This window comes from Anguilla rostrata, chromosome 5 (genome assembly GCF_018555375.3).
Source record: "Anguilla rostrata isolate EN2019 chromosome 5, ASM1855537v3, whole genome shotgun sequence".
Classification (NCBI taxonomy): domain Eukaryota; kingdom Metazoa; phylum Chordata; class Actinopteri; order Anguilliformes; family Anguillidae; genus Anguilla; species Anguilla rostrata.
Window position 1 is genome coordinate 40384725 of NC_057937.1, and position 12240 is coordinate 40396964.

Here is a 12240-nt window from a genome sequence, read left to right on the forward strand (position 1 = left end):
AAAGGTTGTCATGGTTCCTTAAAATGAGTAATTTGGGATGACTCGCAGATAATTATGTGGGCCATGGCACAATGAGGAGCTCGAAAGGGCATGCCTGAAATTTAACTGGGACACTCATCCCATTAACGCAAGACATAGAAAGCTTAAATATTTTAGAATCCCATCAATTTCAAGTCAACAACGTGGGAGAGGGGTGGCGGAGGGAGTAACACAGTTAGCCATGTGTGAGATGGGATTCGTACTGTACGTGAGGTGACTTGCTTTGTGTTTCGAAACTCTTCACTCAGAACGGCGTGGTCGAGTGCAGGAGGATATTCTGTCCCCCCGCCAACTGCTCGCCGGACACCCTCCCAGTGCACGTCAAGGGCGAGTGCTGCAGGAAGTGCAGGCGTAAGTACGAGTCCTCAGTGGCATGTCAACCACCTCATGAGGAGGGCCGATATCACCTGAAGGAGACTCCACTGTATGTCTGAGATTTTAGCACCCCTTTTATTATTATTATTATTATTATTATTATTTATGTATTTTTTTTTTTTTTTGCGGCTTAACCTCTAGCTTCAGATGGGAATTTTTTCCATCCTGGCTGCATGCTGCATGCCTTCACCTTGTCATAGAACTCCAGGGCTTCCTAAGCTTGGTCCTGGGCCCATGTTCATGAAGAGTGTGAAACATTCTAGGGAAAAATACTTGAAATTACTGATTAACTGTCCCATAACCAGGACATGATGAATGTAGCTCTGGGCCTAGAAATGTTAGGTTTTTTTGTGTATTGCTTTGGGAATAGTAGCACACATGCACGCACATTCTTTTCATTTTTTTTTTATCATTGGGATTTTTCTAGCAGCTCTTCAATCATTTTCTAATACATTTTTTAAATGCTTTGAACTTTTTAATGTCATATTCAGTACACAGTACTTTAAAAAATTTATTTATTTTAAGGTGTGCAATGTAACATTGTATTATGCTATGCTATTTATACTTTTATTTTATTTTTAAAATTTCTTAACATTTTGTTTTTTACAGCGAAATGTAGGTACATGGGCAAGATATTTTCAGAGGGACAGAGAATTTTGACAATGAGCTGTCGAGAATGCAAGGTAAACGTTTATTTTCCTAATTACATTTTACTGGTCTCGCAAATTAGACTAAACTTAATCTTTTGAAATTGATCAGTGGACCTTAATACATAGGAGTCCCAAGCAAGTAGCTCAATTTCTTCTTATTTTGTTCTTGTCAGCAATTAATGTAATGCTGTATGCTAGGAAAGGTAGTTTCTGCCTCATGAGCTACCATTAATTTCTTTATCCACAAAGAAAATATCAGCTTTTTCAGAGTCAGGCTGTGTAAAATGAAAGAAGAAATCACCATTAAATTTCCATTAAAGATAGTCTTTCCAGTCTTCCAGTTGAACCTTCAGGCAATGAAAAGTCCACCGAGTGATGTTGAAACTTTTAATTTTTAAGAAGTTAATGCACTTTTTTTGTTAAAAACATCAGTCATTTTATGATATATTTTTACGATCAACGATTAAAAATGGAAACCTGTGGAATAAATTTTTAGCTTCTGAGTCTTTGTTTTTATGATTTTTTAGAACTCATTTTTATAGTTAGTGAGGGGAAGCTTAAACTGCACCTCAGGCAATAATGGGCTTAAAAGGACCAATTGGTCAATAATCCATACACTAGAACAGTTTTAAGCTGTCTGCTTTACATTTCAGTCCACAGAGAGTTAACAGAATGTAGAAGCAGAATTCAAAATCTGTCTTTCTTTCTCTCTTCACTTTTAACAATATCCCCCTCTAGTCACCTTGGGTACTGGCTGGCTTGAGAGGATAAATCATGCAAGGCCACTTTCATCCCTAGTAGGCACTGAGGTTGGGCAGGGACTAACAGTTTTATTTCGAGTGTGGTTATATCACATAGAAGGTCCCTCTGAGACTTTATTATCTGCTTGACCTTCAGGCTTTCCATATGGCCTTATACTTATACTTCTCAGAAACAGAAAACTGGGTGACAAGGGACCAGCCAAAGCATTTATAAAACATGTTAGCCTCTTTAATAAAACACTTTTGACTTGTAAGTATGCATAAAGTTTTGAGCTATAGCTGTGGATGTAAGTGTGTACTGTATGTGAATATATGTGTATATGGTGCCCAGTCCAGACTCTAAGGATCAAGAATCTATCCTTAACCATTCGATTGTTGCTGACACAATAAATGTGCAATGGCTGCTTTTATTATAGTATTCAGTGAGCATCCATTCCGCAGGGACCCATGGTGAAGAATGTATTCATGCTGCTTATGTACCTGTGCGTTTGGGTTCAGGCTATTGTGGCAGTGTGAATGCACTACTAGGAGGGCGTCCATCTGAATATTTAAGTTTCAATGCATCATTTTGCAATTTAATAGTAAAACAGTCTTATGGTAAGAGACTATACAGTGTACGCAGCCTACTGAATCACTTCAATTTAACGTTAAATAATAATCCTACTTTTGTGACCTATGCAGCCTATTGCATGCACTTTTATAAGTTATGAATCTGAATTAACACCTGTGTATATGTATGAGGATAAAGCCTCTGGGACGAAACGGTCGTGACTGATTTTTGGAGATTGTTTGTTTTTGTCAGGCCTTACTATTTGGCAAACCAGAAATGGCCTTGGGCAAAGCTCTCTATGTTTGAGCAGACCTGCAGACATTTAATTAAGCTGGAGGCATGTGTTTTAACGTGGAGACCCAAGACTTGATTTTCAGCTGCACTGTGCTCAGCCCTGGACAAGTAAGGAAATCCCATGCACCCCAAACTCTAGAGACTTCTGGTTTAGTTCTGGTCATGGTCTCAGGTGATGTCTTTTAAGATGCCTTCCTGTGTTTACAGTTACTAGGCTATTCTTCCACCCATCTAATATATGAAATTTAGGAATAGGTCTGCTATATACAGCCTGGAGAGTGAATGGATTTTAACAAAGGGGAAATGGAACAACAGGAACCTACCAGGGCATTGAATTACAACCTGTAACAACCCCCAAATCATCACAAACAGCACCTGGTCAGTTTCCAGCCCCAAGGAGCCTAAACATTGAATAGAAAAGCCATCCACACCATGATACATATTAAACTATTTGAGTTGGGCACAGTGCCAGTGCCTCTAATGAATTACTCATGCCGCACCTGGAAGAGAATAACCTTTATGCAACATGAAGGATGGAATTATCTGAACTTCTTCGAGTCCTACACTTAACATTTTGAATCCTCTTCTCGTTTCAATACAGTATCTCCAAATATAATCTGAATCTGTCGCAGGTGGACCTACAGTATATGCGTTGGTCATAAAGTCCTCAGCCATTTTTTTTTATGTCCCACAGAATGGGATGATGGTGAGAGTGATGGAGAGTTGTCCAAACCTCAACTGTACGGTGAAGGAACAGATTCTGCCAGAAAACAGATGCTGCAACGTCTGCAGAGGTACGCTTCCATGTGCTCTTGCCTCTCGTGTGCTTGGGATTTGACAGCACCAATGCCCGGTTTGAGTTATCCATCGATCCATTTTGTATCATTTCTTCCTTTTTTTTCTTTTCTTTTCACGAACACTGTTGTGGTATTGGCTGTTGTACAGAAAAGAGCAAGCTCTGATTTTCTCCAACTAGTCAGCTAGAATCTATTAGACATGTCCATTGTGTTTGGAGATGTGCTTTTCTGCAAAACGGATAATTGGTAAATAGAGGAAGAATATTTAAATCTCACTTTTTAAAACCTGTGGCTCTGGTCTTGGACTGCTTAAATTCCCATGTGTCTTGTTCAGCGCCAGGCATGGAATTGTTTTGTGTGAATTGCATTTTGTGAATGTAGCATATGGAACATCAAGCCCTTTCTAGTACCGAATCCTGAAGTTGTTCCACAAGCACTGTGAAGGGTCCGAGCCCATGGGAACGGACGATTGTGAATGAAACACAAGGAAGCTTTCCTGCTTACTTTAAAATACAGGTCGCCTTCCCTACTGCATCAGCCCTCCCATGTCAGAAGTACTGAAAGCCAGATTAAAGTTGCAGAAGGCTTCTGTATGGCAGTACTGCTGGAAGAAAGCAATTAGCCTGTCTGTAATCTTCCTCCGGACGTCTGCTTGCACATTCATCCCCTTTCATTTGCAGGCCCTTATATTTCTCTCTCGTCCCCTGTGAATTGGCTCAGTGCTGTTTATTGCCTGGCATTATCCCCCTTTGGACCAGGTATTCCCTGTAAAATTGGTTATTACCAACGAGTCATTAAATCTGCATATCCTCCCAATTCAACTGAAAGCAGAGTTTAAAGGCTTGGCAGGGAATTGTGGGATGCGTCAGTGTGAGCGAGCCGTCACACAAACGGCAGGATTTATTTTATCGTCTGCTGCAGAGTCGGTCAAGTGAAGTCAGAAGAAGCCTACTTTTGAAAGACCACCTACCTTCCCCTATGATTGCATTTATAGTCGTACCTTTTTCATCCGGGGGTGATTTTGGTGAAGTAAGATTTGAAAATGTGCAGACGGAGCTGTATCTTTAATAAGACCTTCACTGAGCTCTGGTATATATAAAAAAATTTAAGTGCAGGGTTGAGAATAATTTAAATTTAGATTTTAGTATAAGTCAGTTAACATTGAAAAGATGTTCAGAAATATTATCTACTCTGGATTCCACCATGATTTGGGAGGAAACTCTCTCAAGCTCTTCAGTGAACAGAATGTATGTATGGCGAGGTGAATAATTAGGCTTTTGTTCATCTAACAAAGCAAACTGCCAAGCTGTGATAATAGTGCTTTAATGCACCCTCTCTTTCTCATTGTGCTTTTAAGTGAGGCTACATCAACAATGAAGTGTGTGTGTGTGTGTGTGTGAGTGAGTGTGAGTACAGTATGTGTCATCATAACCCCGATAAAGTGCCCAACACTTCTGTAAAGGAAAAAGTGTTATAATGCAACAATTTTGTATATCATAAAGGAAATAATACAATGTATGTGTAGCTTTCCGCTTTAGTGTAAAAACTGTTTTATTGATGTTTTTCCTTAAATAGCCTAGTTTATAAATGATTATTTTCCTGTTATCATGTGTTTGAATTTTCTCAGTGTAATAGGTGTTTTTTTGTGATCACTCCTATTTCTGCAAAGAAAGCTCCTGGTGACCGGCTGAACAACAGTGCTCTTTGAAGCTGCAGCAAGTCTGGAGTTCTATTCAGTTTATTTTCCTTTCAGGCTACGACTTCTGCGCTGAGGGACTTAACTGCGGGGAAAACGCCGTATGCAAAAACCGGAATAACAAAGCGGCGTGCGAGTGCAAGAGCGGCTTCGCATCCGTCCACGGAGACGCTACGTATTGCGAAGGTAGGAGACCTTCCAAAAAAAAAAGAAGCCGAGACTACCCACTGTGGCTCAGTAAAACCTGCGGAACAACAGAGGGTTCTGGGCCTCACAAATGCGACAGTTTGAACACAGCTGTTATATAAAGAGATTAACGTCTGCGCATCGCCGGTGCTCTGCTGTGACTTTGCTTTGTGCGTTCTCCATTGCGCCGCGAGCTCGGAGGCTAGCGCTTTCACAGTTAATGTTGTTTTCCTGGTTGTCATCATCGCGGTGTCAGATACAGTTTGCTCTGTCGGGCAAGTAATTTACGACGGTCATGACTCCTAAGGAAAGCCGATGGTGTTTAAAATTTAATTCATAACCAATTAAGGGAGCATCTGCAGTGCTGCACCTGCCTTGATTGGTGTTGGTGGCTTGATGTAGCCCTGGGTGTTGTTTTCTGGTCCCTAGTCTTTTATGAAATCCTTTTTCTAAGGGCACAATTCTGATGCCTTGAGGAAGGCTGCATGTGGTCATCTGGTTATTTGGGTTCTAATCAGAACACTGAATAGAACTGAGGCACATATCACTATCACTTCTGTCACTTACTCGTCATGCCTCTTTCTGTGGAGGTGTACAACTGCAGGGGGAAAGCTAATATGAACAATAACAAATGTGGTATTCTTCTATGTCCTGTTGGCCTATTTTTAATGTCCTGTTGTCCAGGGCGACGGTGTAGTATAATGGATAAAGAACTGGTCTTGTAACCTGAAGGTCACAGGTTTGATTCCTGGGTTCTTATTCCTTGAGCAAGGTACTTAACCTGCATTGCTTCAGTATATATCCAGCTGTGTAATTGGATGAAATGTAAATGTAATGTAAAAGTTGTGTAATTCCACTAAATGCCTGTAATGTAATGGACATTACTTGGCTGTGTTGGCTAACAAGTCGACTGGATTCCCAGTAGCTCTAGCCAAACTGGAGCACCCTTCCCAGCTTTCACACCCATTCTGTGTTTGATGGCCATCTTTTCTCCTTACACTGTAAATGCAGGGAAATCGAAACTGACCCCTCTACTGTTTGATCACAGTGAGCACATTTGTATCCAACCATTGCACATCAAAGATAGCAGGAATAGCAGGCCATACCATTGGGCTACGTAACACCAGATCTTTTAATGATTTGAAACACTAATGGGTTTTTTTTTTGTTTACCCTATGTCTCATGAAAAATGAAATAATGATTCATATATTCCTGATATAGCTTTTTTTTGTGCTACTAAATAATTGTGGGGCTTGCTTCCTGTACATTTTAACGTACATGAGGCACTTAACGCTGAATTCCAGTGAATTAGTTTAGGATCATTGCTAATTGTATAAAATAATGATTCAATTCTATTTCAGTAAATATTCATATTCATTCATGTTATAATTTTTGTGTTTTTGTCACGTTCCTGTATGTTGGGATGGACAGTTTTTTTCTGAGAGTGTGCCTATGAGTCTTAAATATACAACAAATGATTACAGCTTGAATATATTTAAAAATCATCAATAAAAACAGTCTATATCACGTAATTGTTCTGACAGAAAGTGTGCTTATAGTGGTAGTTTGCCCCCATTTTCATTCTGCTACATCCTGAATCTGATGAGGGCATTAATTTTCACTGTGAGAAACATCTCAAGGTCAGAACTGAGTAAATGGTCAGTTAATTGATTAATAAAATGCTGATTATTTTCATTTCCAGACCACAGTGTAGCAGATGTGTTTGTTCCATGCTAACTGACATTCAGGTGAATACAAATTACAGTATAATAAATCTGCTGGACGTACACTCTGATACGCCTAATGCATATGTTATTCATTTTAAGCTGAAGCTAATGCTTTAAAAGCGTGACTGTTGCTATTAAATGACTGTGTACTGCCCTTATTACACATTTCAATTGATTTTAATATCGCGTCAGTGTGTATTTGAATATTTACTTTAATAGTTTTTTCTTCCTGTCAGTATTTGAAATACCCCGTTGGATTTGTAAGGCTCTCCCCGTGTTGCATATAGGCGTGTATCAGAACCTGAATTTTGTACTCAGAAACGGACAGAGAATGCGTTCTGCATCGTTCAGGGAGCGAGAGCTGCCGCAAGAGTGAGCATCAAACTTTTGCGGCCGCCCGCCTCTCTTTTCTTTTAAATTTTTTTTCCTCGGCAGTACTCCAGCTGAGCTGCACAATCTGTGCACCAGAGGACTGCGTTTGTTGCACAGTTGGCGCAGGTCAGACCGCAGTAGCCAGATTAGCATCAGATCAGGGGAACGGCTAACGCGCCGATGTGGCGGGGCGTACCCCGTCTCACACGACCCTCCCTGAGCGACGCCATGGCCAGTCACTCAGCTCCTCGCGCGGGGGGAATGGGGGTGGGGGTGGGTGGGGGGAGGGGGCTGCTGCTGACCAGCTCTTTCACGGTCAGGATTCCCGCGGTTCAGATACTGGCTGCGGGGCATATCTCTGTGCTGCAGTCTGAGGCTTTAGCTCGCACACCGATTGCAAGCCCTTGTATCTCATTTTTTTTATTTTATCTTCTGCTGAATGGTGCTTTACCGATGGTTTGTGCCCCAGCTGCAGTGCTCTTACCTGACCTTTAACTGTCGTCAAATATTAATATCTCAGGGCTTAATCCACTGACAAACCAGCCGCGCTTGTAGATGTCAGGAGACTGGATCTTAAGCAGTTGGATACACGGTATAGTGGGTAAAATAGCTGGCTCAGCTGTGGCTGATGCAGAATACAGTGTTTGTTTACAAACGCTTTGCATTAATGAGCACGTGCGCCGCTCCCGGGTTGTTTTGAGTGAAGGACGGGCGATTCCGTGCACCTGCCCACGAAAGCCTTCTTGAATTTCCCGCTCTTCCGCCGCGCCGTGACCTGGTTTGCAGCGTGCTGTCGAGCGCTCATCGACGGGGCCCCCGTGCCAGCCGCGGCCAGGGCCTGAGCAAGATAAGCGGCACGTCTATCGGCTGCTGTGATGGATTTCACTTCCAATGTGGATCGATCAGCAGGCAGCTTATCGTTTCTGCCATTCCCCTGTTCTAAAGCCCAAAAAGTGACTTCTCCCAGCATCCTGCAACTTCATCACCTTGGCACTAACAGATGCAGGAAGGCTAATAACTGCAGTGGGAGCCAACCCACCACAAAGCACCTGCCCAGTAGTTATAAACTGCCCACTCATCCATTCCTTCATGGCAAGGCACGCAACCTTCTTGGCGCTAATCACGGAGGAGCCTTCCATTAGCAAGACAGTCCACAGGTGTGTGCGTGTACTGTACATGCCAGCGTTAATTTCGTCACAAGTGCCTTCCTTCCCAGGGATGTGCTGCTTTTCCGCCATTGCACTGGTTTGGTTATTACTTCCTGGGCTTTTGGAGAAACCGGAGAGAGGTGATTCACAGTCTGTAATAAAACAAGTGCGGTTCATCTTTATTGAGTTGTCAGCGACAGAAAGCCACTCGCCCACATGATTTACCCCAGAGATCCAAATTGTTGTTGGCAGCCTCCTTCCCCTGAATGTTAATGTACGAACTGTACGTGCAGATCTGTCAATTTGAAAATTCAGAAACACATAAATTGCATTAGACTTTGAATTTGATTAGCACAGAAAGCTATGCTAATTTTGAAGGAGAGGAACGTACAGTGCAAGGTCATCACTGAATACATTGTCAGTTCAGTGATTAATAAAATTCTGATAAAATTGTCAGTTCCAGGCTGCAATGTAGCAGCTGAGTAATTGGTTTGCTGCTTAATGACATTCGGATGCTGTACAGTCCTGTACATTTTATTCATGTGGTCGTCTTTGAGGCTATGTTCATTAGATGTAAGGGGCAGCGAGGTTGGTGTACAACTAGAACCGAATGAATAGTAGCCGTCAAGGCAATTGTATCCGGAGAATGCGTATGCATATCCTTTTCCAAAAAATGTTCTTGTATAAAGCATGAACTATGTATATAACCACCATTGTTTTAGATTTGAGTGGTTAATATTAATTAATATTAATCTCTGTCTTTTAGTGTCTGAAGATTTCTGCAAAGTAAAATGCTTAGAAGCCAAACTGTGCAAACTTTCTTATTACAAATTCCCCCATTATTTCCACTGCACATTTATAACAATTCAATGTACAATTCAGCCTTGCTATTTACCTTTTATATATCTGCATAAATCCTCTGAAATGCAACCCATCCACTTTAACCACCTTTTAATGCTTCACTGACAGTCCGGCCAACATTTCCTGCATTAATGGGTATAGCATGGCCCCATAAAGAATACCAGTGAATGATTTAATGTACGGTTGTTAAATGTTAAATGGCGCCGATTAGCCTCGACATGAACATATCTGGAACCTGGGCGAGTGGGATCTCAGTGCACATCTGCGCGAGGCCTCCCTCCCCTGCTGGAACACGGAGCTAAATTAGGCATGCAGATCCGACAATATGTCTGTCAGTCGAGCAGAAAAGCCGGGGATCCCCTGCAGACTCGCTGGGAGATGAGAGGAGCCCCACCTGCTCGTCTCCCTCTGTACCCCGAGCGCGGGGAAAGGAGGCGATGGAGAGCCTCCGCGCGTTCCCCCCCTGATCTGAGACGCGCTGGTGCCGCCTCGAGCCGGCAGGCCCTTTCGGTCGCAGCGCTCGTCTCGCGAATCAATCCGCACCGCACCGCTATGCACGCTGGGCCTACTTTTTTTGTTGTTGTTGCAAAAATCTAAATATCAAGCAGGGCTTGCGCTGGGCTAATCATGTGCATCTGTCTTCTGACGGGCCAATGAATGGGCTGCGTTTGAAATTCTTTGTCCTCTGGTTTGACAGCGCTGAGTGCCTCCTTTGCGCGGCAGTGTGTCTGGTGCCATGCAGATCTATTGTAAGCTTTCGCATGCGGTTGACTGCCTTTTAAAAGACATAAGCTAAAAATACAAAGCCATGTTTCTCTGTTAGTAAGCACATTATTTTCTCATAAAAATCTATTATTCCGAGGAACAGACTTACAGGACAGCAAGAAATGCGAGGTTATTTCCCCAGAGATATTTGCATAATGTGGTTTTTTGTAATCTGGTTTGCAGTGCCTTCTGAATCCCGCTGCTCATAATGCCTAACGCACGGTATTTGCAACGCATGCCTTTTTCAAGCTTTCAAGCCTCTCTCTCTGTCGGCAATGTACGCATGCACTGCATGCTAATTTTACCTCATAAATGCTATTGACTGTTTTAACTTCTGTGTAGCTGTGGGTGTGTTGTCTGCGTGTGCATACCTGCTGCTGATTTTTGATTATTTTGCAGCCCTAACAGAGGCTGTACTCAAGTTTTCACTGCAAGCTTTGAACCCGCAGCCAAGCAGTACTGTAAAGTGACACTGAGCTATTTATTGCGTAAACTATTTTTGCACTGCTATTTTCTATTTTCTGTACTCTCTTAAAACGCCTCTTTTTTAGACTGAGATCACTGCAGCAGTCAGGGATTGAAAGAGACAGCGAGGTCAGCCCCCCCCCTCCATGTTTGATGTCCTGTAATGTAATATAGGCTAATCCTTTCAGGGCTGGGAGGTCATGCCCTGTGTATTCCGCCGGTGTGCGTTCTCAAGCGGTAAATTCTCATAACTGTCAATGGAGCTACAGATTGACATATATTTTCCCACAATTATTGTGGTTAACACTCTTGTGACCTCATCTTTTGGACTCTTTAGAACAGAGATGCACTTCTAAAGCTGCAGGAATCTTAACAAGAAGGGAATGTGTAAGAAGGACATTTTTAGAAAAGAAAAATGCACTATTGATCCAGTTCCTTGACTTAAAAAGCATAAAAAACTGGTCCCGAACAGTATTTCTGTAGAGTAGTTACAAAGCAATAAGCAAGCCAAAATCTAAGTTTGTCTTCATTTTAAGACCAGATTTTGTTTGAGACACTTTGTAGAAGATGGGATACTTGTAGAAGATGAGGTGAATGAAATACTTTGGTTCATTTCCCTCTCTCTCTCTCTCTCTCTCACACACACACACACACGTGCACACCGACTCCCTCTCACTCTGTCAGTTAGATTTTCATAATGGAAGAAATACTTGCCTGGCTTTCCCATATTAATGAGAACATGCACACCTCCCCCCCGTCCTTGGCATTAGATGCTGACAGTGTTTTATCTTAGTGTGTCTCTCTCTCTCTTTCTCTCTCTCTTTTCTTTGAGTGTGTATATGGCAGTGGCAGGTTGGTGAAAGTGAACAGGAAGTTTGGAGCCAGGGGTAACTCCCACAAAGGGAGTAAAGGGGATGACAATGATTCAGTGAGTGGGTTTGACCGAACAAGCCTGTTTTCTGAGATAAGGCCCACAAGTTATGATTAACAGTGGCACTGCCACAATAAAAATGCTAATATCCAAAAGCCTTTTGTAGGTATTTGCTGGTACCACCTCAAATCTCATGTACCCTGACAGACTTGTCACCTCTCACCTAAGACTTTGGGTGCATGCAGCTAATTCTGGCCTCTTTAAAAATCCTTCCTCCTTAATGTCACTTTCTTTAAACCACATACATTTCTGAGAAGGATTTAGAATGTTAAATGAACCCCTTTGATCTAGTAGAAACTTGCATAATGTCACCTTTGGACTACCTATCAAATTTCTGCTGCTTCAAGGTTTAGTCAGTAAGGTCTGATGTAAATGCAAGAACTGATTCTGTAGGTTTTATGACACATAATATTATGACTTGCACATTCAGGTCTTCTGTGTATGCCTCTGATATGATGTAGAGACCTCATTTGGTTGGTAAAAAATATTTCTACAAAACCCGTTGTTTGTGTGGGAGTAACACGACAATGGCAATCCATGGGTTACATATTTTGTTTGACTGTAATTATTACATTAAAATGTGAGTTGCCTGCCAGGTGGTATAGCATATTATTATGTGGGAT

At 42.0% G+C, this 12240-nt stretch overlaps 1 protein-coding gene across 2 annotated transcripts in view; it reads left to right on the top strand.

Annotated features, from left to right (window-relative positions):
• LOC135255269 (protein kinase C-binding protein NELL1-like) overlaps positions 1–12240 on the top strand; it is a 175596-nt gene that overhangs the window by 68071 nt on the left and 95285 nt on the right. For both annotated transcript variants that reach the window (XM_064336215.1, XM_064336216.1), the window contains exons 9-12: positions 288–390; positions 1024–1097; positions 3364–3463; positions 5220–5348. In XM_064336215.1, the coding sequence (XP_064192285.1) occupies positions 288–390; positions 1024–1097; positions 3364–3463; positions 5220–5348 (406 nt within the window). The remainder of the gene's footprint in view (positions 1–287; positions 391–1023; positions 1098–3363; positions 3464–5219; positions 5349–12240) is intronic.